Source organism: Canis aureus, chromosome 2, assembly GCF_053574225.1.
Source record: "Canis aureus isolate CA01 chromosome 2, VMU_Caureus_v.1.0, whole genome shotgun sequence".
NCBI classification, from domain to species: domain Eukaryota; kingdom Metazoa; phylum Chordata; class Mammalia; order Carnivora; family Canidae; genus Canis; species Canis aureus.
The window spans coordinates 92,182,494-92,210,159 of NC_135612.1; the positions used below are offsets into that span (position 1 = coordinate 92,182,494).

Sequence of the window (27,666 nt, forward strand, 5' to 3'; positions counted from 1 at the left end):
GAAATCATGAATGGGAGGTTATTTTCATGTACAGAGTTTGGTGATATGTTTAATTTAAATAGATACTTTTCTGAAACAGAATTCTTTTAATATATTTTATTCTTGCTGCTGGTATTGGATTAAAAAAAAAATTTTGTACACTTGTGCCTTGGTTGCTAAGTAATCTTGGGTATTAGTTAAATTTAGATGTATATTAGCTTCTTCAGTGGGACATTTTCCAGCATTTGAAATTAAATAATTAGGTAAGTAATGCCTTTAGTCTTCATGTAATTACTTTAGTATTTAAAATCAATTAAAAATAGATTTTATTTTTAAATAGCTTAAATTTTTTATTATTAGGTTAAAATGCCTGCAGCTTAATCTTAGAAAAAAAAAATACTGTAATTTACATGAAATCTAAATTCCTTAATTTTCCTTGTGAGTATGCAAAGCTGTCTTTTATTAATTTTTATTTTCACTACCTTGAAAAAATATCTATTTTAAATAAAGAATTTCTCCTACATCTTATTTTTCTTATTTGCACTAATATGGGTTGATAATTATCAAAATAACTTATAAAATGTATACTTTCAAAAATGTAACTCATGAAGCACTTTCCATTAAATATTCTTAATACATCCAAAGCACTAAACATTAGCGATCTATAAATATAATCATATCTATAGTCAGGTTTTCTACAAAACTAGGGCTTTCCTTTGACTATTATCCTTGCCATAGGAAATTAATTATCATCAGTGCTTCATTATATTGTGGCTGAACAATAATCAAGATGTCACTGTTGCGGCTCTATAGGAGTTAGGAGTCCAGCAATACCAAAATTTCTTTTGCTCAAACTCTGTTAAAATTATAACTCCGTATAATACTGGTATTTTTGCTGTAATTCATTTTTTGTTTGATTTTTATTTTTAGTTCAACTGTTGATGCAAAATCAGAGGAAGCTACTAAAATGGAAAAAGGAAAATCAGCATTAAGCAAAGTTTTGGAATCTTTGTGCACACATCACCAGCAACAAGTTTTGGCCATGTTGAAATTTCTAGTCCAAGAGCAGAATGCTGCTTCTCTTTGCTATTGTAATACATCATATACTGTGTCTTCAGAATCTCAAAAGCCCCTAACTGAAGATAATTTACATGGTCTATTCTGTAGTTGTGAATATAGGCTGGCAGAAAGAGGGGGTCTACAAAGTGAAAGGCAAAGCCCTGGTTTTGTGCCTCTGCCAGTCTGTATTAAAGATTTACGTTGTTTAACTTGCCAAACTGTAACTATTGAGCACATTAAGACAGTGGTGAATAGAGGAATTGCCAACAGTTATAGTTCTCACAGGTGCTGTTCTGGACCGTTAGCAAACCTTCACTCTACAAAATCGACCTTTCAAGCTCCTCTTTCATCAAGGGAAGTATGCGATGTTTCAGTCCGACTCGAGGGTGTTTGTAGATCACGAAGTCCGTCACCCCCACCATTATCACCTGTACAGACTGAAGGATTTGAAAAACTGAAAGATGTCGTCTCGGAGCTTTCAGCCTTAGAAAATAACAGACTTGAAATAAACATTAACCAGCCTCCATCTCTCATACCAGCAGAAATAAACAGTGACAAGGGTGATCACGAAGGTAAAATACAAAAAGCTAAGAAATGCGGTAACTCTGATTATTTGCTCCTGGAAGACAGCGATAATTGTACTACGAATCATGAAAAAGGTGAAACTACTATAATTTTTCAAGATTTAATGGATCGTATTAATGAAAAATTAAAATCAATAGAAACTACAGATATGACAAACCTTACAAAATTATCTAGCAGTGATTGTACTACAGATAATGATTTAAAATTGAGAGATTTAATAGCCTCACTCTTGCATAACGCTAAGGCCAGTGATTACAGTTTTATGGAATTGCTGAGCCAACATGATAAAAAGGTAGAAAATAAAATTATTCAGACAAGATTTCGAAAGCGTCAAGAAACCTTATTTTCAATGCACAACTCTCCTGATTCACCCATGTTTAGAAGGCACTCTTTACAAATAAAAAGAGAACTTGCTAGTCTTGATGAAAATTTTGTAAGAAAAAAATATACTGAAAAAAATTCAAGGAAGTTGACACGCAATGATGAGATATTTTCAACAGACAAACAATTCTATCATTGCCAAGGGTCTTTACAAAATTCTAAAAGCTTGCAAGATAATAATCATGTAGAAACATCATTTTCACCAGATTGTGCATTACAATCATTGCAACTACCTCTTCATAGTTTAGAGACTAACTTGGCTTTTGATGCATTTTCAGAAAGCTTTAAAACAACTTCCCCTGGGAAAATGAGCATAAGAAAATCACAGGAGAAATCTGCAGCTGGAAAAAAACTTTTGCAAAATCACAAGGAGAATCCAAAACTGGAGAATACTGAAACGCCTCTGAAGAGTGATGTTCCTGGACTTCTGAGCAGAACTAAGCGAAATATTGTGCCCCCAGGGTGGTACTCTATATATGTCACAAATAATTATGTTTTCAAAAAGTCCCCTAAGGCCAAAAAAGTTTCTGAATCTACAAAAAGAAAAGATCCAGTAAAAAATATTCAAATTGAAAGCTCACACAATATAGATCTAAACAAAATTGCAATGAATTCTAACTTACAAGTTGTTGTGGAGCGTTTGGAAGACACGATAAATATGGCCAAAAAGTCTTGGAATAACCACTCATCTGAAGGATGCAGGGCATCCAAGAAATTGATAGAAATTGATGGTAAAGATCAAAATGCAGGTAGAAATATGACCCTTACTGTAAGCAGAATGACCTGCAAAGAGCAGAGTTTATCAAAATCTGTGGTAGCGGCCGGCAATATCAAAAACAGTCATATGCCTACAATAGATTGGAATAGCAAAAAACGTGTTAATCTGGAAAAGTCATCAATTTTAGATACAAGTAGCTTGATTTCCAGTGTTACAAGTGTGCCAACAAAGTATGAGGGCTTTGGAAGCTCTTCTTTTTCCAGCTATTCTAGTCCCATCAAACTCATGTTTCTATCTGAGGTTAAAAGCAGTGAAGGAGTCAAATATACTTTAACTTCAGTTGGTACTTCCAAGTCAAATACTGATCTTCCTTCTGAAAAATGTCCGACTCCTCACGTAACTGAAAAAAAACCAGAAACAAATGAGGACGTCCCAAACGCTAACTTGGAAAATCATAGTTCTAATCTTAATGACAGTGACACTCTTCAGGGAGGACTAAATAAGTTGAATTGTGCAAGTGAAACTACAGAATCGTCTGCAATGTTTATAGATGATATTAATAGTGATAAGCCACAGGACGAACCGAAGGAAAATCCAAGCAGTAGTATTGATTCATCTTTCAAACGAAAGCCAGGCAGACCTAAAAAAATAGGTCCCCAGGTTGTGAAGCAAACTAAGCGGCCAATTGGAAGACCCCCGAAACCTAAGGCTGAGCAAACAGATGTCGCCGTTTGCCAGAATGAGTCCTCTAGTGCTGGAAAGAAAAGTCCCGAATCTCTCCTATCAGAAGTAAAAGAAGGTATTTATAAAAAGAGTATTACCGTAACTGTTATTTATGGAAGGTCAAGAAGAGCTAAAAGACATGTTTCTGAAGGAGCTGGAGACATAAGCAACGTTAGGTCTGGCAGCAGTAAGGTTGCGGATTTTCCAGCTGAGTGTGGTGGCCTCCGAAATACTAGAGAACACAAGACTGACCCAGGTGAAAGAAGAAGTGCTGCTTCAAGTCCGACTACTGAAGGCGAGATCTTGGGGTCTGGCTTTGAACACGTTAGGCCCATCAAGAACAAGTCTGTGATACCTCAACCTTCCAAGAACGTTGCTCGGCCGAATCAGAAGCCTTTTGCAGTAACTAGGAAGCCTGGTCGGCCCGCGAAGGTGAAGATCTCTGGCATATCTGTGACTATTCATAGAGTTTCACCTCAGGAGAGAGAAGTAAGCATTAGCAGCTGCTTGCCTCCTTTAGAACAAGAAAATATGTTAGAAAAACACGTAGCTGAAGAGAAGCGTGAACACCGGTGCGGTAAGGTGGGTGCAAGGCACGCTGGCGCTGGCGTATTTGAGAATGGACCAAAAAGTATGGTTGCCACGATACCTTTGAGACATTCTGTTAGGGACAGAAAACCATCTCTCCATTTCTTACATCCATTCGCATCTTCCAGCTCACTTATTTATAGAAACGCTCTGCTCCGTAAGTCATATAAACTCCGTTTGCAGAAAGGTAAAAGTCAGAAGGAAAAACATAGGCAGTCAAGGATGAAAATAGCTTCGAAAGGTGCCCCGGGAACTAGGAACTCGAGGAATGCAAAAATGCGTTTGGAAGATAACAAATTAATTCCCATTTCTGAAGTATCTTTGGACCCTATAATCTCATCAAACCCCTTGCTCAGGTGGTGGGCTGCTTCTACTTCAAACGATTCCTTATTAGAAGAATTAAACAATAGATTTGAGCAAATAACAAATGCTTGGGTGCAAGTGAGTGGAGATGAAGCCGAAAACTGTGTTCATAAAAAAAGAGAACGCGTTGAAAATGATAATTTCAAAATAGCCAACCCTTTGGAAACCTGTCTTTTAGAACTTGAAGTTTCACCTGTAAAAATGCTTTTTCGGAAAAAGTATGATTTGAACGAACTCTGTATCTGGTTTATGCAAACAACAGAAACACAGTCTCTTTCACTAGTTAGAAAGGCAAATGCTCGAAACCCTTTGGAAGTAATAAATACCAGAGGAATTAAACTAGGAACCAAATATTCTAATTTTAATACCAGCCCCTTCAGAAAGCACTTTAAAAAATTTGCACTATCTTCTCCTTCAAAATCAGCAGGGAAGTTGCATATACTGCATAAAATGGTTAGCTCTCCACTGTTAAATGTGAAAAGTAATTTAACATTAGCTAGATTAAAAAGAACTGAGTTTAAGAGGTTACAACATGAAAGGTGGAAAAGAAAGGGGAAGTTGCACAACCATGGAACAGTTGATTGGATCTCTAAAAGGAGGAACTTGAGATTTTTCTGCCAGAACCAATTTTTAAATAAGACTGAGGGGGGAACAAATGCTGACACCCCACTCCAAGGAAAAAACACCGTAGAAAATCAGTTTATTTTGCCACCTGAGATCAGGGATGACTCTTTGCAGCAGAAGGTGGCAATGTCTGACTTGAAAACACATGCTAGTCTAGAGAATAATTTTAAGTCAGAGGCAAAGGAGAATGGAACAAATTGCAGCCAAAAAGATTTTGAAAAGGGACCAAGACTAGGAAATGTATGTCCAAATAATTGGAAGTCAAAAACCCTAAAAGATTGTAGAATATTTTTGAGGAAGATCAACTATCTTGAACACAGAAATACTTTTAAGCTAAATACAATCATTTACTCTCCCGAATCTGTTGACAGTGGAAGTAATCATCAGACTCGCATAGAAGAAGCAAAGCGCTTTACCCTAAGATCCCATTCTGCTAGGCAAAACTCTTTTAAAAAGCAATCTAAAGAAATGGAAAATGCTAAAACAAATAGTCCTTCAACCGATAAATTTCCTGGCCAACTTGACAATAGTAAATTAAATAAATGTGTTAACTATGACAAGAATCCTGATAGTTCTGACGTTCTTAGCAAATTGAACAAAAGAAAAAGACCACCTTGGAAGACCACAGAAATGTCAACAAAAAGACATAAACGACAGTCTTGCAACAGTGGACAAATGGCAAACTATTATTCAAAATCCCAACTAGGTAAGTTTTTCTCTGCTTAATTTTAAAGTTTCATTGTAGGTGCCTTGAGTAAAGTATGAGATCATGGGGAGAAGAGGAACAGCTGATTTAGTTTCAGTTTATTTCCAAAATACTTGGACAACCTAATTTCTTGGCACCTAGTATGAAACTCCTGAAATTAGGTTCTGCTCAGTGTAGCAGTGCGCGTCCCTACACCTTAATGTATCCAGGATTTTAAGCAAATTAAAATACATTTAGTAGAGACATAGAAGGCTTCTAAACATATATCCTTAGTGTACAAGTTATATTATCTGCGTTTGCATTTTATCTAATAAAAGATATAGAAAATAGTTTGGTAAATACGCCCAAGGAGCTATCTAAGAATCCACTGCTGCGCTACAGGATAATGCATTTTCCTTGTCTTGATAAATTAATAGCTCTGAGACCACGTGGGCAGAAGTAAAGACTGTCTCGTTGCTAAATTGCTGGGGTCCGTTCACACACGTAATAATTGCGGCCTTACCGCCTCCCGAGCACCGTCGAATTGCTGCGACCCCTGCTGCTTCGGGAACCACGTTAAGACTCTGCTCTTTACAGAGCGTCCAGGAACAAGATATTTTCTTCAATAAATAAGCAAACTTGTTGAATAGGCTTTTTCAGGGGAGACTTGAACTAGATTGCACAGATACAAAGAGGAGGCTCTTTCCAGGGACCATCTGTACAGCCGAGCGAGGGGCCAAGTCACGCACAGGTCAGTGGCAGGTAGCGCTAAATTTAGGATGCGAACTGGAATTGGCAACGGTGCGCTGACTGGGTTGTGCAGGCCTGACAGCCACCCCGGGGAGACCCTTAGCCTGAGAACTAGCAAGACAGGGTGTGAACGCGCTGTTGCCGCCGAAGCCAGCTCCGCCTCTGCTTGTTGGAAGCGTAGACAGTTGAGGACGTGTGACAAGTGCCGGGTGTTTGTCTCATTACTTCCCAGACACGAAAGAGTGCCAGGTTACATTTGTGAATTTAAGGGTATTGTATCGTGTGGTTGCGTTGTTGCATTGTGTATTTTAGGGGCTTATACCGGTCCTGATGGATTTATTTGTGTTACCTTTTGTAAAACTTCTTTAAAAGCTAAAAAACGATTAAATCCTCTATTAAATTATTAAAAGTAATAATTAAACTCAAGTTTGAATAGGTTAGATGATTACAATGGCCCCCAAAATTCAGTTAATTGACTTTAAAAATACCTATTTAAGTAATATTTAACATGCATTCATTAAAAACTTTAACTTCGTAACATGTGATGATTAAAGCTTTAATGTTGATCAAATTAGAGTCTCCATTATGAAAGATGAATCAAATCTAAAAGTAATGTCCTTTGTTTCTTGTCCTCAGGATAACTAAAAATAGCGTAACAGATATGTCAGGAAAAAAGAGTGATGAAGCCTGATTTTTTAAAAAATGTATAATTCACGTAAAAATATACACACATATTTTTAAAAGACTGTCATGAATGGAGTATAAAGTGCAGCGTTTCATTTTTAATTCTTTATGCCATTCTCATTTCGTGCTGTTAGTTTACCAAACATAGTTTGCATTAACTCACTTTACAACAGAACCGTTGTTTGTTCTTCTAGCTTCTTAGCCATTGTATCTTCCTCAGGTATAAATATAAATTTATTTTAGTATGATTCTCTATCTCGCTAGATATCCTGGAAAAATAAAATGGAAGATGCCTTAGTATTATTTTTTCAAGTTAATCTCAAAATCCTTTTGTGGTATTTTTTAAAGATCTAGTATCATAGTAAGAGTTGTTTTTCACCTTTTCTCATTTTTAAAATTACTAGTACTATTTCCTGTTCTGCTTGAAGTTTTATTTACCTTTTACTGATAACTTTCCTTCTTTATTTAACATTCTTTTTTTTTTAATCAAGGACATTATTTTTTACAAATTTGTATTTATAACAGTATTTGTTATATTTATCTGATTTTAAAATGTTTCTTAAAGTGTTATTTTTTCTCATTATTCCTGGTATTCCATACTTCTTAATGCCTCTTTGGAAATGACAGTAAAATTCATTATTAGTTTTATATGTGTTTTTCTTCATCATAGTATAATTAGTGACTGGAGATTTGAGAGATTTTTAACAAGGGCTTTTATAGAAGAATTCATAGGGCAATGTATATAGTGAATCATGGAATATTTCTCTTGCTGAAAAGTCTTGCTTCTACCATAAACGTCTCATTTTTGTACATTTCAAGATTAACTGTCCAGGTATAGTTTAATCCATGGGAGTCTTAAAACTTACTCTTCGCTACATGTGTACTGCTGTATATCAAATGTGGACATGAAAGATGAAATGCAATTCTATTCCGAATATCCTCTTAATGCCTACAGCATGCTCCTAGACACTGTAGAAAGTTGAGAAAGTTCCCTTTCCAGCTTAAGAAAACAAGGCCTGTATCCCGTATTTATTCAATAAATAGAGTATATTTTATGTTTTAAGTGGGATATTCTATTACTAATCACATCAGTTAAGGGGACGGATGGTCAAAGTCCTAGTTTGTGTTTCACGGAGACCGCGAATAGGCCATTCCCGTAGAAAGCAGCCTGCTGTGCCCGGGGCGGGGGGCGGCTTGTGGGAGCACGGAGGACGGAACCTGAACCCGGGTTTAGAGAATTGGGCAGGGATGCCCACCGGCCACCCCCGGCCGAGCCCGGCAGTGAGGCCAGCATCGGGGGGGAGGTGCGGCCGAGAAGGCCTGCAGGACAGGAGCTGTCATCGCGGGGCTGAGGCCTGAGGAGCGGCCGCGGGCGGGGCACAGCCGGAGTTAGGGCCGCTGGGGGAAGGCCAGCCCAGCGGTGGGGCCGGCATCGGTCGTGAAACAAAGTCTGGACCCGACAGTGGCAATGAGGGGGAAGAACAGGCACGTTTGACAGAGGCCCAGGAAGTGGGATCCGATATGTTAGAGGAGGAGCAATAAAGGGTGATGTCCAGGTTTGGGCTTGAACATCTAGGTTCACTGAGATACGAGAGAACATTCAGGCATAGGGAATTTGGGATGTCCGAGAACAGATGCTCATGACGCAATCACCGTGGACCCTTGGACAGTGCAGTCTAGGGGTGCCGACCCCCGTGTAGTAGAAAATCTGCAAACGACTCTGACTCCCTAAAAACTTCAGTGCCAATAGCCTGTTGACGGGAAGCCTTGCTGAGAGTGTGGACAGTTAGCAGGTATTTTCTGTCGTCTGTACCCTGTGCAGTATTCTTACAATAAAGCTGGAGAAAAGAAAATTTTAATAAGAAAATCATGAGGAAGAAAAAATACATTTACAATATCGTGCGAATGTTTATGGGGGGAAATCTGCGTGTAAGTGGACGCATGCATTTTAAACGTGTCTTGTTAGAGATCAGCTTTAGGTAATACGGGTTTGTTGCTCGGGAAAGAGGCTGAGATTTTGGGGTCCACAAATTGAACCCATGAGAGTGGAGTAGATGGCTTAGTGTAAAATGGGAAGAGCCTGGGATCGCAGGGCCCCGAGGATATGGGGCGGGGGGAGGTGCACAGGGGCGCCTGGGTCGTCTAGTTGGTTGAGCAGCAGCTCTTGGTTGGTCTGGGCTCAGGCCCTGGTCTCCGCGTCGTGAGCTCAAGCCCCGGGGGCCTGAGGTCTGTGCCTCTGCGCTCAGGGGCGCCGTCTCTAAAATAAATGGATGAAATCTTCAAAAAAAAAAAAAAAGACGGGGGGCGGGGGATGTGCACAGAAGCGCAGTGAGGCAGATGGAGGAAGGCGGGAGGGTGGAGACAAGGAAGCGGTTCCAAGAAGGGATGGAACAGCGGTGAAGGCGGTTGATGACAGGTCGGATAAGCCTGGAGACGGTTAAGAGGTGATCGTCGTGATGTGGAGGGTGGCTGTGGGGCCGGAAACCGAGGGCGGGCGGGCGGGCGGGCCGGAGGAGGAGGGGGAGGAGGTGGGGGGGGGAGAGGAGAGGGGGGAAAGGAGAGGGGGGAGGGAGGGGAGGAGGAAGGGGGAGGGGAGGAGGGAGGGGAGGAGGAGGGAGGGGGAGGGGAGGGGGGTGGAGGGGGAGGGGAGGGGGGTGGAGGGGGAGGAGGTGGGGGAGGGGAGAGGAGAGGGGGAAAGGAGAGGGGGGAGGGAGGGGAGGAGGAAGGGGGGAGGAGAGGAGGGAGGGGAGGAGGAAGGGGGGAGGGGAGGAGGGAGGGGAGGAGGAAGGGGGAGGGGAGGAGGGAGGGGAGGAGGAAGGGGGGAGGGGAGGAGGGAGGGGAGGAGGAGGGGAGAGGAGGAGGGAGGGGGAGGGCGAGGAGAGGAGGGAGGGGGAGGGGAGGGGGGAGGAGGGAGAGGGAGGGAGGGGGAAGGAGGGGGAGGAGGTGGGGGAAAGGAGAGGGGAGGGGGAGGGGAGGAAGAGGGAGGCGGCAGGAGGGGGGAGGGGGGAGGGGGAGGGGGGAGAGGGAGGGAGGGGGAAGGAGGGGGAGGAGGTGGGGGAAAGGAGAGGGGGGAGGGGGCAGGAGGGGGGAGGGGGAGGGGAGGAAGAGGGAGGCGGCAGGAAGGGGGAGGGGGGAGAGGGAGGGAGGGGGAAGGAGAGGGAGGAGGTGGGGGAAAGGAGAGGGGGGAGGGGGCAGGAGGGGGGAGGGGAGGAAGAGGGAGGCGGCAGGAGGGGGGAGGGGGAGGAGCGGGGGGAGGAGGACCACCGCGGCGGGAGCGAAAGGGGCGTCGCGGCGTTTCCGGACCGCGGGCGGGGGGGGGGGGGGAGGGGGCCAAGGGGCGGGAGACCCGTCCGTGGCGGCGGCGCCGGGCGCAGGTTCGGGGAGGGGCGCTCGGGAGGTGGCCGGTGACTGTTGGAAACGCAGCGGCGGGACCTCGGGGCATCGGCGCCGCGAGTCCGGGGCAGCCGCGGGGAGGTTCCCCGCGAGGCCGGGCTGGGTCGGGGCCGGAGGGCGGCCTGCGCCGAGAGCGGGCCGGGGCTCGTGTCCCCGCGTGTCCGGCCGCCACGGGGGCGCCGCCGGGGCAGCGCAGGGCCCGGATTGCGGCTCCGAGCCGGGTTCGGGCGGCGGGTCGGGCCCGCTGTCTCCTGCCCCCCGAAGGCCCGAAGACACCCGGTTCCACCCCGGACTCGGGCCCACGCGCGGGGCTGCCCCCGCCCCCGCCGCCCCCCGGAGGGGACGCTCGGGCGGGGCAGGCCGCGTGGCTCCGGCGCGGGGTGAGCGGGTGACGGACCGCGGGGAGAGCAGCCGATTCTCCAGGCTTCGCGGCGACAGAAACCCTCCGGACGACGCGTCGTGGCCGCCGAGGCCCCGGCACCCCCGCCCCGCGCAGCCGGCTTCCTGCCCTGCAGCCCCCGCGACGCCCCGAGCCCCGCAGACAAGGCCGCGACCCCAAGCACAGGCTCGTGTGCGCACCCGATGCGCCCTGGGACCCGGTCGCCGCGGCCGAGGCCGACGGGCAGGTGTCGCCGTGGAGGACCGCGCCGCGCACCTGCAGCCCGTGACGGCGCCCGGCGGTTGCGCGGCTCCTCCTTGGGTCGGGGGGGCGGGGGCGGCTCAGGACCGGGGGAGCCGAGCAGGCCCCGGCGCACGCCGACCCCCCGGAGCCCGGGCTCCTGCAGCCCCCGCCCCCGGGGTTCCCGCGCCGCTGCGCACGGGCGCTCGCGGGGCAAGGACTCGGCTCCTCGGTGCCCTTTCCACTCGGACCTCGCGGCGCCGCCTCGCTGACCGCCAGTGCCCGGTGGGCCTGTGAAACCTCGGGTCACTTGAAGCATTCTGATGAAATCAGGAATTTTTGATAAAAATCCATCCCCACCAGCGTGACCTTCACAGGAGCGGAGTTAGGGGAAGGGCTTGGGCCCTGCAGCAGTCCTCGCCTTCCTGCGGTGCTTTATTAAAATACGCAGCAGCTACTTGCACGATCCCAAGTTCGGTGCTTTTTTCTTGAAATTTTCGTGGATGTGCTCTTGCTTTGTCAGCCGTTACCGCGTTTTTCACAATTTTCTACTTCACCAGTTGTCCCTCGTCTTTCATGGAAAAGCATCCAATGTAGTCCACAAACTGTGGTCGAATAAGCGGGACGCTCTTGGTTTTGATCCCCGAGGCTTTGTGTTGCACGTTAGAGTCGCCGGGAACTCGGGGAACCTGTAAAACTACTGCGGCTTCTTGTTTTGCTTTGGCAACACGCTCTCACTCGGCAGAGTGGTCGCGTCTCCCTCCTAGAGGAAGGGCCTGCTGCAGAGCTGGTTTCGCACACAGAACCAGTTCTCTAAACTGGGCCGTCTGGCCCGGCCGCCCGTCCCTCACTTCCCTGGGCAGAGCGGGCGTACCCCGTGGCCTTTGTGAAGAAAGTTCGTGACCCCGTCGGTAGAATGGGGGGGAGCCCCGGGAGCCCCCAGCCGCAGTGCAGGGTCCTCCTGGCTCCTGGTGTTCCAGCTCCCTGGACCCGGACCTGCGGAGGGGGGGCAGCGTGGGGGGAGCCAGGATGCTGGGGGCGTGGGGGTGTGGAGGGTGCGGGGGGGCGGGGTGCTGGGGGAGCAGGGGGATGCTGGGGCACGGGGGGCGCCGGGGGTGCTGGGGGAGCTGGGGGTGCAGGGGAGCAGGGGGTATGGGGGGAGCATGGGGCTTGGGGCGCTGGAGGAGCTGGGGGTGCAGGGGAGCAGGGGGTGGGGGGGACCATGGGGCTCTGGGGGCACCAGGGGTGCTGGGGGCGCAGTGGGCGCCGTGGGTGCTGTTCCGATGTGGGGGAGGGCACATCTGTAAGGCGTTTCCCGAGTCCGGTCTCCGCACGACTGGGGTTTGCCCACCGCGGCCAGGCCCAGGCTCTTCAGGTGTCACAGCCTTGCAGGCCCCCTACCCCCCGCCCCCCACGTCACACCCCCGCCCCCCCACGTCGCACTGTTTTCCGCAGGGGGCACACCCACCCACCGAGAGTAGCAAGGCTGCCCTTTCCCCACATCTTCACCGACACTTGTTATTTCTTGTCTTTTTGATGACAGCCACCCCACTCTCTACTTTCTATTCGTCCCATCTATTATTTACTTCCTACTTTTTTATTCTATTTCATCCCTTAATCGGTTTCTTAAGAAGTTCTCGCCGTGGGCTTGCCCTGCACGTCTGAGCTCCGGTGGCTACACCACCTCACCTTCAGTCCAAGAACTTTCAGGACATTTGCACGGCCTCCCCGCAGGCCTCTGCGCTGTTCTTATTGACATATATTTTGCTTCTATAAATGGTATAATCTTCCCAATATGTTGTTGCTGTTTCTCCTTTTCATAGTTGTTCAAAGAGATTCTTAAAATAGGAAAAGTGGGGATCCCTGGGTGGCTCAGCAGTTCAGCGCCTGCCTTTGGCCCAGAACACGATCCTGGGGTCCCGGGATCAAGTCCCCCGTCGGGCTCCCTGCATGGAGCCTGCTCCTCCCTCCTCCTGTCTCTGCCTCTCTCTCTATGTCTATCATAAATAAATAAATCTTTAAAAAAATAAACTAGGAAAAGTATTTTCCGCATGAATTTTTCATTTCTGGCACATTTCACTGTTTTGTACAAATCCAGGTTTCTATCGATGCCGTTCTACTTCTGCCTGAGTAACTTCCTTTAGCACCTCTTGTGGTGCGGGCTTGCTGTTTAATCCACCCAGCCCTGCCATTTTTTTGTGAAAGTCTTTATTTCACTTTCCCCCCAACTTTTGTGTTTGAAAGCTATTTTAGCTGGATATGAAACTCAGATTTGACCATAGGTTTCTTCTAGGACTTTGCAGCCGTTGCTCCACTGTCGTGCAGAGAAGTCCGCGGGCACTATTATACTTGCTACTCTGTATGTTCTGGGTTTTGCTTCCTCCTCCAGTTGCTTATAAGATTTTATCACTGGTTATCAGCACTTTGATTATAAATGGGTTTGGCATTGTTGCCTTCATCTTTTTTCTCTTTGGAGTTTTTTTTTTTTTTTTTTAACTACTTGGGTATGAGGGGATTGTTTTTATCACATATGGAAATCTTTCAGCCCTATTTTCTTAAAATGTTTCTGTCCCTCTTTCCCCTCCCGAGGGGATTCCAACCACGTGTATTTTGTCACGTGGATCACTGGTACCTATTCATTTTTGTTTACTTTGCTGTTTCATTTTGGATTATGCTATTTCTGCTTTTAAGCTTGATAACCTTTTCTTTGGATTGTCCAGTATGCTGTTAATAAACCCATGATATTTAGCATTAGCATCTAATTTCAGAAATTAGATTTTCATCTTGAGATTTAAGTTTAATCTCTTGGAAACTATTGTCTTTCTCCTCCTCATGCTCATGCTTTCCTCAGCTCTTTGAAAGCACCTGGGTAAACATCCTGGTGTGCTAGTTTTACAATCTGTGTTATTTACCAGTTCCTATTGATTGGTTTTTCTCATTTTTTGTTTTCCTGTTTTTTGCAGACCCAGTAATTTTAGATTGGATGCTAGACATTGTAGATTTTACATTCTGTGCTGGGGGTGGGTGGTTGCTTGTTTGTTTTTGCAAGGCCTTCAGCGTTTTGTGGCTCTGTTCTGAGACACCATTAGCTTATTAAGAAAACATTTTATTCTTTCAAATCTTGTTTCGGGCATTGGTAGGCAGAGTTGGAACAGCCTTCAGCATAGGACAGTGGTTCTCAACTGGTGATGTCCAGTGGAGAATTTTTGGTGATGCAGAGACACCTTGGACCGTCACACTTGGCGGGTAGAGGTCGGGGACCCCACTAAACCTTCTACGGTCTGTGGCTCCCCATGATAATCACTAGGCCCCGACGTCAGTGGTGCTGAGGAGGAGAGGTCTTGCTGTAGGGCTGATTTTGCCCCAAGGTGAGGCCCTCCCGATAATTACTTCCTGCGGTGTGTCGGGGTGTTCCCATTCTTGCTGGTGGGAACACAGACCCTATCCCGTCCCACGCGGCTTCTAGCGAGTGTCCGCCTGATCCTGTTCAGGGGGGGTTTTCACGGCCTTGGAAACGTTCACGCACTGATCAGGATTTATCTACAGATTCGGGGAAACCAGTGCAGATCCGTGGAGCCTTCTCTGCGCAGCTCTGTCTCCTGTGCCTCGAGCCACGGCTTCTGGTTGCCTTGGGCTCCCTCACCCACAAACTGTCCTGTCAGCTCAGGAAGGTTTGCAAGCCCCTTTGGGCCCCTCTCTCTACTGCAGCCTAGAAACTCTTCGGCAGTAAGCAGAGCAACTCTCAGGGCTTCCCTCCTTTCGGGGATCCTTATCATCCTGCACGGTCTTTTGTCCGTGGCCTTAATATTCCAGGGGCCCATGGGGGCTTGGTCAGTTAAGCATCTGACTCCATTTCAGCTCAGGTCTTGATGCTCAGGGTCATGAGTTCAAGCCCGGCATTGGGCTCCACAGTATAGTGTTTATGGATCCATCTGTGCATCCCATGGATTTTTGTCTACTTTCTAAGTCGTTCAAAGTGAGAGGCGCGTCTGGTCCGCGTCTGGTCCCCGTTGCTTCAGGGCCGGGGGCAGGAGGTCTATTTGGCCTCCTGGCAGCTGTGCAGGAGGAGCCCCCGGCAGCTCGTGCTTTAGCGGGAGGAGGGCAAGCGGGGCGACCTGGCTCCGGGTGATGCAGTCCGGGACCTGGGGCGGCCCCGCCACGGCGTCCTGCCCGAGGAAGGGGGCGAGGCGCGCGCGGGGCCTGCCGTCGGGGGTGCGGGAGCGTGGGGACCCGGCGGGCAGGCAAGGAGCGGGGAGGGAAGCGGTGGGGCCTTCGGTCTCCCGAGCACAGCCAGGGCGTTTGGAGGAGGGCGCGGACCCGGACGGGCCGAGGGCGGTCCCGGGGTCGGGGGCTCCCGGGGCCAGGTGCGCCCCAGCACCTCCACCTGCGGGCAGCGGGAGCGCCAGGGTCCTGCCTCCACCTGCCGGGCTCGTGGACGTCACCTGGACGCGGGGTCACCCGGACGCGGGACGGGCGGGGGCGGGGCCGGGGGCGGCCGCCCTGCTCGGGAGCCCCAAGGGGCAGAGCCCCGCGCCCCTGGGAAGGGCTGCGCCGTCCCGCCCGCCGCCTGCCTCGGCCTCCGACGCGGGGGGCCCTGGGTGTGGGTGGGGGTGGGGGGTGGGGGGGCCTTGCCGGGGTCAGGGGAGCGGCGGGGAGTCCGCTGCGAGAGCCGTTACTCGCCCACAGGCGGGGTGCGTTTACGGGGGGAGGGGAGGGGAGGGGAGGGGAGGGCGGGAGGGGGAGGGGCAGGCGGCCACTGGTCGCGGCGGGGTCCCGCCGGGGCTGCGGCTGCTGCGGCCGCGAGTCGCCACGGCCTCCAGGGGGCAGCGCTGGAACCTGCTGCTGGGTTCGCGGAAGTGCGCGGGGGTCGGTGCGTGGCGGTGCGAGCGCCCTTGTGCCCCGCGCGCCCCGTGACTCAGTTTACCCTGCTCCTAGACGGCAGCCCTACACGGCCGGTCGGCGACACAGGCACATCCCGGAGTCTCGGACTTTCATCTTTAAAACCTGCAAAATAAAAAGTTCGCGAAGCGCATCCACAACATTTCAGGGGCGCCCGGCTGCCGGGCACGTGCCTCGTCGCCCTAGATGGCGCCCGGGAGCCGCGCACGGCGCAGCCCAAAGAGAAGAGCCGCGGGACAGGGACTGTCCACGGGGCAAGGACGCCCGCCCGGCTGCCGCGGGCCGCCGCCAGGGGGGCGGGTCGAGGTGCGAGCCCCGCGGGCCGTGGGTGCGGGAGCAGGCGCAGGCCCCGCAGCCGGGAGGAGGCGCCCGCTGGCCCCGGCGCCGCGGACCTAGGGGCCGTCGTGAGGCCGTCGGGCCTCGGCCTGCGCGCACTGAGCGGCGGGAACCTGCGCCAAACCCGCGGGGGGTCCGGCTCCGAACAGGGCCGCTGCTCAGGCCGACGCGCTCCCCGTGCTCCCAGCTCCGGCTCTCGGAGGGACGAGGGGCTGCGAGCGTCCCGGGGAAGGGGGCCCGGGGAGGGGGAGGGGGAGGGGGGAGGGGCGCCCCCAGGGGACGCGGCGCGGGCGGAGCGCGGGTGTTGGACGCCGCCGCAGGCCGGGCCGTAACCTGAACTTTCTTTTACAAGGTTGATCATTCCTTTGAAGTCGTAAAACTAAAACGCTGTACACTTTTTCTTCCAGCGTGCTACAAATGAAAACTGATGAGCAATTGAATTTGTCCGATGGGAATACAGCAAGTGGCCCCCTGAGCCCCATTAAGATGTGCCTTACTCGTCCCATTGAATGGAATCTGAGTCTGACAGCAGCGTCCCTAGCGAGCTGCACGGCCCATAACCAAAATCTCAAAAGTGAAGAGAAGTAGATTCAGCTCCTCTTGCACTGTCCTTATTTTGTACATCGATACCCTGCATTTATCAATTGATCTTGAACTATTTCTAGTCCTGTGATGTCTTTATATTAAATCATTAGCATTAATCATTTTGATTATATTCCTTGTATTTCTTTTCTTTTTTTTTTTTTACCGTTTACATCAGACCGTTGTGGAATTTTGCAGTACAAATGGATTTTGATGTTTCTCTTTTTAATGGTATTTTGTGAATTTTTTATGCCCTCAGTTTAAATACATAATTGTCCCTGGTTTTATTTCTGTGCACAAAGTTTTAATATATACTGCATTATGTGATTTAGAAAGCTAGTATTGTAAAGATTTGTGATGATGACCTGACCCATGAACAGTGTATACAGGTGGATACCAACTACCTCGAAGCAAACTGGTAAAAGGCAAAGGTACCGCCCAGAAGTCTCTTTGCAAGTCCCACACGTGCAGAGAAACGCACCACAGCTTACCGTCCAGCAGCAGGTTTCCACTGGCAGGCGGGCCTGAGCTGACCAGCCGTCTGCGCCCTTCAACCCAGGGGACCCACGGGCTGCGAGGTCAGCGGCGCGGCTGCAGGTTGGCTCCCCGGCAAGGCTGGGCCCCCACACACGTTACTGGGCCGTGTAAGTTACCAGTTTTGAATGAAAAATGGTAAATGGATTTACATCTGTTGATTTTATTGTACTTTAGCCATTTAAGTGTAAAATGTCCTTCTACATCAGGACACTACTCCTTACCTTAAACTACAATAGTGCAAAAGCACAGCTTCAGCAACGGCTACGCGACTGTGTCTAACGTGGGCAGTGAGAAGACTAAAGGTTCGGTGCTTAGCTTCATTCTTCCCAGGCCGAGAACAAAAGCTTTGGTACGTTGGCCCGCGGGGCGCACGAGCGCGGCTCCGTCCCTCGGCGCCGCCGGCTGCGGGGTCAGGGACGTAGTTGGTGGGGTTTCCAAACCCGTTGTCACAGCACATTCTGTGGACACTCTGGGTCCTGGTTCTCCCACCCCCACCCCCAAGCTATTTTTAAAGTGACAGGGATTTAACAAAAGGAGACTTACGCGAGGAATCTGAAGCACAGGAAGACACAGAGCCAACAGAATGAAAGACAGGCACCTGTGTTTTATTGTTTTACGCCACCACCACATCTGCCTTTTCCTTTGCTTAACAAGCATTCTTACTTGGTATCGTTCAGACTCCTTTTGTATTTCCGAGTTTTACAAAGCACATATATGTATATAATACGGCAATTGGGTTCTAAAAAGCACAAACGATCTTAATTTAGCTCTATCTTAGAACATCACCTCAAATAAATGGCCTAAATCGTAAAAAGCACAATTACTACGAAAACAGATCCAATGTTAGGACATTTCTATTCTGGATAATCCAAGAGAAAAGGTAATGAAAGGGGTAAGAAAACATGTTTTGCTGAGTGTTGCAGAAGGACAGAGGATGGAGTTCGTAGGTGGACTTCCACAAGTCAGGGGAGTGCCAATTTGGGGAGAAACATGAAACTGACAGTGAAGACCGCGCTCCTAAGCCAGTTCATAAAGGACTTCCTGTCACACGGTCCCGCTAGAACTGTCCTGTTATCCACAGCAAGTATTGTCACGCCAGAAACAAAGCAAGCAACCCCTAATGAATATGTATTTATGTGGGGGCGCCCGGCTGGCTCAGTCAGGAGCGCCTGAGACTCTTGATCTTGGGGTCATGAGTTCAGGCCCCACACTGGTGTAGAGATTACTAAAATTAATATATATATATATATATATGTAATTGTATATGTATATGTGAACATCTCCCTAACCCAAGAAACACCATCAGAAACTTAAGCAAACGAGGGCTCCTGTATGCAGATATGGTGAGAAGAGAAATTACCCATTCAGGTAGCACAGCCAAAATGTTCTTAGTTCTTAACCACAAAAATCATCAAAAGAACCATTCAACCTAGATGGCTGGCGACTCTGGGTTCACTGTCCTAGCCCCCCTCCCTGACAGTCAGCCCCTTCGAGCCAGTGTGTGCTACTTCGTTTGCCCTGGAGATAGATGTCCCTTTCTAAACGTGCCCTGAAGCGTGTCCATCTATGCTGGGTACACACGCCCCATCGAAGTCGCGAGCTTCTCAGATGCAGCTACTAGAGCTAGCGACACCGAGAGGCGGTCCAGAACGTGAGGGCGCACGCACGGCCTGAGCAGCCGGGTCCGGAGCAGGTTCCTAGGCCCACCCCACATGTGGCTGCTCCCACGGCACTGACGCAGGCTTCTGGGAGCTCAGGGCCAGGCGCTGTCCTGCTTCAGTACAGGCCACTGTAATGTGGACTCACACCGCACAAAATCTTACAAGACATCAGAAATACATTTTCTAATTTTGATACAAGGGTAACTTAAGTAGAGACCTGAACGTACTTTGAAAGGACACGGTTAAAAGGACTTCACCTCCATCATCTCCTCTAACTTATTTCTTCATTGAGAAACTGTTCAAGGTTCAGTTTACTTTTTTCTAGTGCTGCTGTTTTGGCTCGTCTTGGCAATCTCATCTTCATTTCTGATTCTGGCTCTGGAATTTCAGGATCACTAAATAGATGTTGAAAATACACCAATTTAAATACAAGCTTTAAAACAAGTTTATCAATAAAACTTTTTGTTTCTGTCATTTATCAGCGTGTAATTGAATCCTGATTCTACTAAGTTTAAAACGAAAACCAAAAAAAAAAAAGACTAACTATCCTGCTATCCTGCCAAGTAAATCACGGAAAACCTAGCTAACTGCTTTGTCTCTCTATATGGAACCTGGTGTTATAAGGCAAAACAACAAAATTTTGTAATGAGGTGTGTGCTTAAACAGGAACAACTGCCCAAAAGAATTTTGGAGGACAACTCCAAGTGAAAAAACATTTTAAGTTCTCTTATTAAGCAACATATTCTTAAAACACTGTTTATAAACAGCAAGTTTCCCAAACATTTTAAATTTAGTCAAAACTTAACCTAAAGTTACATAACGGAAAATACACACAGTACGATTTTTCCAATAGACGAATGAGAGAGCTATAAACTTACAGCTCACAACAGTGGCTTACTTGGCAGAACCTAAAACTAACACTATGCCACAAATATAATCAAGTTACAATGATAGAATAATCCTGCTTATAAAGGTCAAGAACCCAGATCTAAATCCTAAGAGCTTGCTAATTCAAGAAGGGAGGAGCCATACACATACAATCACGTGATTAGATCAGGAAATATAAACTGAAAGGACATATTCAAGACGACCACCCAGGACTAAGGGCTGCCCACCTGGAAAAGCACACAAGACATGGGAGGTCAAAGGCTCTTGATAATGGAATTTTAGACTCTGTATACCCACGACCTTGCTATTTACAGTTTTCACTGAGTATCTTACTACATAGGAGTTTCGCTCTTTCACAGTGGAAGCAAACTACAATTTCTTCTCTATTTACTAGAACAACAACAACAAAAAGCCTCTACATTTTCTAGATGTGCACGGCATACCTCTCAGAGTCAACCTCCGCAGCCCGGCGTCTCCTGTTCCTAGTCGAGGCTGTCCTTTTTCTCTGCCCTTCAAGACAGTGTATAATTCATGATCAAAATTTATCCGCAATTGCTTAGTGTTTCTAATCTATGTTCCGGGCTACCCAAATCCTTTCTTTTCCCTCTGCAACGCATTTCTCCCTAGTTTCTTTTCTTTTCTTTTCTTTTTTTCCTAGTTTCTAACCAACTATTCATTTCGTTCGTAAGCTTGGATAACAGGCAAGGGAAAATATGGAAAAAAATTATAAGGAGGCAGATTTTAGTTAAATATATTTGGGAGAAAGAAGAATGTGAAAAACATGGTATGGAAAGAGAAGTACTTCTATTACAGCTATAGCACATGGTGTATGGAGAAACTAATGAAAATTAAGGTGAGAAAGGCGGGGAAAGCCCATCAATAGGCCCGGAAGAAAGAACTGTAATCAGTAAGGTAATGGCTTCTTGTAAAATATTCAAACATATACGTGGCCAATTCAAATATGTGTCGTAAAACATCATTTGTATAAAAGCTACACCTTTTAACAATATGCTGAAGGTTATAAAAATTCTACTTGCTAGAAACTTCCAAAATTAAGACAAATTTAGCCTGTGATGCTCCTCATTTATGTTAAGAACCTGATCAAATTTCTCAGAAGGAACATTTGGTTGAAATTTACATAACCTATGGATTCATGTGAAACTTACTGTTTTTCTCCAAAACCTTACATAATTGCTTATAATGCAGCTAGCCCCAGGAAAACATCCAACAATATGGGACTAATCTGTAACAACACCCGACAATAAGCATTTAAATAAGTGATTGGCTACAAAAATATTATGGCCAGATTCCATTTAGAAAAAAATTAAATCTGCACAGGAAAGGGCCTCAAAATTGTTTTCTAAGAATTAAAATAATGAGTGGCTTGTGGGTGGGATTATTAACGTTCTTTATATTAGTTTGCTTGCATGTATTTTCTGATTCTTCTGTAATAAGCATGAACTGCTTTTGTAATAATAATAAAACAATAAAAAGATGTTGAATTTCAGATTTTTTTCCAAGTGATCCCCTAATAGTCAACATTTACTTTATTCCAACAAATCCCCTATTGTTGGATATCCCTTGGGAAATAGATGATGTTGAGAAATTATGAAAGAAAATGGGGAAAAGGGAAAACAGAAGCCCAGACAAGTATTACAGGGATAAAAGGTTTTTCAAAAATGCTTAATCATATAAAGGACAGAATACAAACGATAATATAAAATCATCACTGATCATCTGATTAAAAAAAGAAAATCTTAATTCAACTCAAACAGTCCTTGGCAATATGATACACTGCGTCGTTATCACTTTCAATCAAAAGCACTTGGAGCAACACTGGTACTAGAATCTTTCAGACACAAAGCAAAACGCAGTATCAGCTTAAAGAACTGAAAATAAAGTTAAAGATACTGAGACATTTAAAACTCTTTATCTACAAGGACACTTGCAAAGTCAGTATTTCATTGGAAAACAAAATTGAAAAGTTTTATTATAAAGATCCATACACTACCTCTGTTAGTCTTTTGCTGAGTGGATTTTGATGCTCCGGTTGCTTTTACATCCCTGAGAGAAGTTTTACATGCTTCTTTACTTTTTTCTATTAAAGGAAATAATGCAACAATGTAAATTTTTTAAAACTGCATTAAATATTTTAAATGGTCTTTCCAAGTTGATTTTTCATAAAACAGAAAGGACAACCAGTATCATTAGCAGCTATTGAAAATTATCAGATCAGTGTTCCAAGAAATGTGAATATTGGAAAGCAAACGAAACTAAGACAGTATGTATGCGTGGTTATATGATGAAAAATGTACACATAAAAAAGACCTATGAAAGTAGAATAAACACTTATCAGCAGTATGTTTTCCAAGGCAATTAAATTAGAAACATTTTTCTTTCATTTCTGAAATCCAACCACCACATGTGAGAGGAGAAAATAATGTGCCTCATTAAGATGAAAAGGACAGAATCTTAAAATCCTCAGGTTAGTATGCAATTACCATCTTCAACTTGGAAAGGAGTCATAGTCACGTTGTCATCCTGTGCTGCTTCTGCCTGGTCATCAAACTCTTTATTTCCTTTTTCAAACTGAATCTTGATTTTCTCCAGAGCTCTCAGACATGTCCTATCTTTTACTTGCTATAAAAGAAAATATCATTAACATTTTTAATGTAGCATTTTCCAATCTTCTTTCAAAAATGATATATATGGATATCACATTATTTTAAAACTCTTAAAAAATTCTATTTAATTTGTAAAATATTTACTTTTTTTTTTTTTTCAATGATTTTATTTCTGAGAGAAGCAGAGACACAGGAAGAAGTAGAAGCAGGCTCCATGCAGGGAGCCCGATGTGGGACTCGATCCCAGGACCCCGGGGTCACAACCTGAGTCCAAGGCAGATGCTCAACTGCTGAGGCACCCGGGGGTCCCTATTTACTTCAAATAAGCAATTTGCCAACATATGTATAATTTAATACAACCATGTAATGTATTTAATACAATAATTTAATACAACCACATAAATTCTACTTTGATAAAAAATTCATGCAGCATTTATAGAGTATTTAGAAACTACTTTACCTCCAGAATTTCATTCAACAGAACCAAAAGATCTTGACCAAGATTGCTACTGAGTTCTAAAGAACTCAAGGCTTTCGTATAGACTCGAATTTCTGGTGAACATGGACATGTTAAGATCTCATTGCAAATTTTTATAGCCAAATTGTCATGAACAGATAAGGCCTAGAAAAGTCAAGAGAAAAGTCTTTGTAAATTGGAATATTGGAATATCCACCATTACAATATAGTTCCTACACATCTAACAAACATTTCCAACTTTCTTGCCATCATCTCAAACGCAAGATGTCTAGGACCAAATTTAACATATTCCTCCCAAACTGAACTCTCCCTCTTCTTACAGAGGCTCCTGTGGTACAAGGTCCAGACCCGCCCCCTTCATGACAGAGTTCTGGAGGCTAAAAGTTCTCAGGTGCAGAACTGATCCAGGCTGAAGACAGCGGGGCCCCGTCATATTCCTAGTCCATGTTCAATGGCTGGAAAAGATGCAGGTTTAACAGCCCAGCCTTCTCTTGGTTCTGGACGACTCAAAGCACTATCCCGGTTCAAGAACTTCCTGGGGGATGACCTGGGGCCCAGGTTCCTCCCCTGCCTCAGCCTACTTCCCTCGCTCCTGCAGGATGCCGATCGTGAGAAAACTCTGCAATTGAACGATGTCAACAGCTTCTTCGGAGTCTTCTCTGACCCATACTCAGGACCTTAGGGTTATCCTGGTTGTACTCTATCCTTCTTGCCTCTCTAGGCTCTTTCTGCATGTCTTTTATACTCGTGATTTTTTTCCATGTCAATACCTACTATTCTTTTCTTTCTACTTTCTATTGCTGCTATTATTCTTTTTCTACAAGCTTTTATCTCTTAAAAATCTTAAAGATTTCCAATTCCTCTCTTTATTAATATTCTCTATTCCTCTCACCAGTTCACCTCATCTAGCAATACTGATCAAATTGATCTTCCTAATAGGTAACTTTCATCCCATTAAGCCTTTCAATATATATTCCCAACATCGTTATGGCAAATATGGCCAACTCCCCGTTCCCTACTAACCTTAATGCTCTGTCCCTCAACAGGGCCATCCTGGCTCCTCAGCCAGAATGATTCCTCCACAACTCCCAGCATGACTTGGGCAACCAGCTACATTTAATCACTTTTATCTAGTCTTTCTCGCTCTACCCAAACCACTGTCCAAATCCCAACAAGACCGAACTGAATTTTACTACTGATGCTGTACTCTTCACCCCCACCCACCCCATGATACCTGCCTTCTTCTAAAGTCCTAAAGCACTTAGTCGCCCTATCACCTACCCTTACTATACTTTGCCTTAATAACCTTTGTAATCTTCTTTCCAAGAACATAAAACATAATGATGTGAAAGGAATATGAAGTCACTAAATATCAATTAAAATTAAAAAGCAATACTTTCAACTTAATTAGCTAGCATCTGAAATCATTAACAACACATTAACTTTCAATATGGTAACAAATCTGATTTAATTATATTAAAGGATTAAAAACCTAGCTTAAATTTAATTTATGGGAAAGTTTGCAGCTAATTTATCTTCTTTGAATTAAAAACAAAAATAAGCTTGAGGTGAGCTTCATTCTTTCGATTCTCCTTCCTTGTATCAGAAATATAGCAGGTATAACCCAACATTTGAAGGAAGACTCAATGAGTCCTAAATAAATACAGGACATTTTTCAGACTGTTTAACAGCCAGCGCTAGGTCGGGAAGGGGTAGTAAAAGTGATTTTTGGCAAGTTCTGAATTTCAGTAGCAAAAACGCTAGCATTGACTACTTCTATCTTTATATGATTATCACATTTCCCAAAAGGTCTTTTTCTTACTTTGTGTTTATATGCCACCATATACACCAGAACTCTCAAGATCAAAATGTGGCTTCTCTCTGTGTCAAAGAACCTATGAAAAGGATTATTTCATCAAAAACAGTTACCTCCATGACAGGCATTATCCTTACTATCCATAGACTAACTTCCTCACCCACCTGGTAATCTTGTGAATTCTTGGCCTGAGGATTTAATCCACTTGGTCTTGTCAAATCTACAAATAACTCAGCAACATTAGTGATATCTACTTCAGCTAAAGGAGAAGATGCAGGAGCACTGGCCAGTGTTTGCAGAGTTGGAAGAAAGGCTTCTTCAAAACATTCCTGATTAGTCCTATTGAAAAACAATTTGAAAAATTTGTGAGCAAAGAAAAGGCATATGATTCTCAAAAAAACAAAACAAACAAAAAAAGAACAAACAACAAAAAAGTATAAAATTCACCCCATCAAGATAACAGTATATTTTCATCGAGGAAAGAGACAAATAATTCAGGTAAATAAAATCTAATTAAGTTCTCATTTTTATCACTAACCACTGAAAAAAAGAAACTTGTATTTATAGATAGGACTCATGGGGAGCCTGAATTGAACTTCAACTCAGATTCTGATTGATCACTATAACCAAATACCTGCTCGCATAAGCAAACATGGGGAAGAACACGCCCAGGCAATGTCGAAGCCGAACGTCCTCTTCAGTCACAGGATTGTACCATAACAAGATAAGACGAGAAAGAATCCTGCTGCTGACCAAAAGCCCCGAGAACATCAGCTTGGCTAGTCCTTCTGCAGCTCCTGTCCTGAGTTCAGGCACCTATTAAAAATGACTTTCATTAAAAGAAATTTTAATTTGTATTTCCTTTTTAAGCCTTACAAGGCAGCCTGTCGTATAATATTTTTCTATGAACTATCAAAAAATCACTCATACTGTGAATTCGTTAAAGACACATAAAAAGATTTTAGGTTAAGGCTATGTGATAAATTATTAGTCTAGCTAAGAAAACTATAACTCCCTTAAAATTCTTTAGAAGAACCAAACAGAAACAAACAAACAAGAAAAACGGGAAAAAAAAAAAAAAAAAAGAACCAAACGACCTTTTAAGTACCGTGAAAACAAAAGTCAAAGAGCCTGTATTACATGCTTCTCATGATGTAAGATCCAGAAAACACTAGTAATAACCCCTGCCGTCAGAGGGAGGTGGCCTGTAAAGGGAAGCTCCGGAGGGGGTAGGGACAATGTATGTGAATAAAGGGGAACTGTGAATAGGTGTTCCCGTGCACGGTTATTCCCAGAAAGACTAATCAAAGCAAACCTTAGAGAAGAAAATGGAGAGAAGATACAGTGACATTCAAATGGAGGCACAGGCCTAAAGGCAGGTAACTGAAAGTACTAGTCATTGTGACCGAATGAATTTTTAAAGTCAAGCCTCTAACACTTCCTGGCTGCATGATCCTGTGCATATTAACTTTGTACCCCATTTTTTTCTTGAAGATTTACATATTTTAGAGAGAGTGCACGCGTGAATGGTGTAAGGGGCAGAGGGAGGGAATCTCAAGCAGACTCCCTGCTGACTGGCGTCCCAACGTGGGGCTCGATCCCATGATCCTGAGACCATGACCTGAGCCGAAATCAAAACTCAGATGCTCAACTGACTGAGCCACCCAGGTGCCCCATGTATCTCACTTTTTTATTAAAAAAAAAAAAAAGGGGGTGATAAAATTACAGTTACAAGGATAAAGAAAAACTACAAATAAAACTCTTACAAGTTCTACCCACGTAGAGGCGCATGGGTGGCTCAGTCGGTTAAGCACCTGACTCTTGGGTTTCAGCTCAGGTCATGATCTTAGGGTCCTGAAATCAAGCCCCATATCCACCTTGGTGCTCACCAGGAGTCTGCTTATCCCTCTCTCTCCTCCTGCTCTCTTGCTCTCTCTTGAATAAATAAAATCTTTTTTTCTAAAGTGCTATCCATTTAGTAAATCCTCAACAAATATCAGTTATTGGGGATCCCTGGGTGGCTCAACGGTTTAGCGCCTGCCTTTGGCCCAGGGTGCGATCCTGGAGTCCCGGGATCGAGTCCCGCATCCTGCTCCCGGCATGGAGCCTGCTTCTCCCTCCTCCTGTGTCTCTGCCTCTCTCTCTCTCTCTCTATCATAAATAAATAAATCTTTAAAAAAAAAAAAAACAAAGCAAATATCAGTTATTATTTATATTATTACTGATAAACAGTAAATTTGTTCAATGATCACATGACAGAGATCCTGAAAATCCGGCAAAGAAATTCAACTGTAGTGAAGCAGGATGTGGAACCACTTAAGGTTTTAGAAATGGTAGAGAAATTAATACTTAAATGAGATTTAAGGAAAATTATCTTTGCAGATTATAATCTACGAATGTAAAATAAAAGTCTAAATAGAAGTAAAAACAACGGATGAGAAAATACAAGAACTATTTCAAAAATTTTTTCAAAACAAAGATTTAGAGGTCAACAAGATTAATAAGCGCTGGGCACTGGCACTAACTATTTGTAGCTCACAACAACCATGAGGGCAGAAACTTTGTTCCACTCAGTGCTGTACCCTCAACGTAAAGTGACTGGCACATAATTTGCCCTCAAGTATTTGTTCACTTAACTGAAGAACCATCCAATGAATAGGCATCAACATCCCCATTTGGCAGATGAGGAAAAAG

The 27,666-nt window shown here is 45.4% G+C and overlaps 2 protein-coding genes and 1 long non-coding RNA gene across 16 annotated transcripts in view; 1 reads left to right on the forward strand and 2 right to left on the reverse strand.

The window, feature by feature from the left end:
- Positions 1-21,547, forward strand: part of LCORL (ligand dependent nuclear receptor corepressor like) — a 154,696-nt gene extending 133,149 nt beyond the window's left edge. For 10 of the 14 annotated variants that reach the window (XM_077881373.1, XM_077881400.1, XM_077881331.1 and 7 more), the window contains 2 exons: positions 910-5,726; positions 6,143-8,202. In XM_077881373.1, coding sequence (XP_077737499.1) covers positions 910-5,726; positions 6,143-6,168 — 4,843 coding nt within the window. In that variant the 3' untranslated portion in view covers positions 6,169-8,202. Of the gene's footprint in view, positions 1-909; positions 5,727-6,142; positions 8,203-16,793 lie in introns of those variants that run through there. The other 4 variants (XM_077881338.1, XM_077881440.1, XM_077881461.1 and 1 more) reach the window with 4 other exon arrangements.
- On the reverse strand, positions 2,052-9,595 carry LOC144303393 (uncharacterized). Its single transcript, XR_013370462.1, has 2 exons — positions 8,396-9,595; positions 2,052-7,408 (listed from the first exon to the last, which is right to left on the reverse strand). It is a non-coding gene; the product is annotated as an uncharacterized LOC144303393 (long non-coding RNA).
- The window catches only part of NCAPG (non-SMC condensin I complex subunit G), a 43,348-nt gene continuing 33,771 nt past the window's right edge, over positions 18,090-27,666 (reverse strand). Inside the window, exons 15-21 of the mRNA XM_077881495.1 lie at positions 25,607-25,788; positions 25,137-25,311; positions 23,139-23,300; positions 22,556-22,694; positions 22,066-22,152; positions 20,498-20,564; positions 18,090-19,561 (exon numbers count right to left, since the gene is read on the reverse strand). Coding sequence (XP_077737621.1) covers positions 19,438-19,561; positions 20,498-20,564; positions 22,066-22,152; positions 22,556-22,694; positions 23,139-23,300; positions 25,137-25,311; positions 25,607-25,788 — 936 coding nt within the window. The 3' untranslated portion in view covers positions 18,090-19,437. The remainder of the gene's footprint in view (positions 19,562-20,497; positions 20,565-22,065; positions 22,153-22,555; positions 22,695-23,138; positions 23,301-25,136; positions 25,312-25,606; positions 25,789-27,666) is intronic.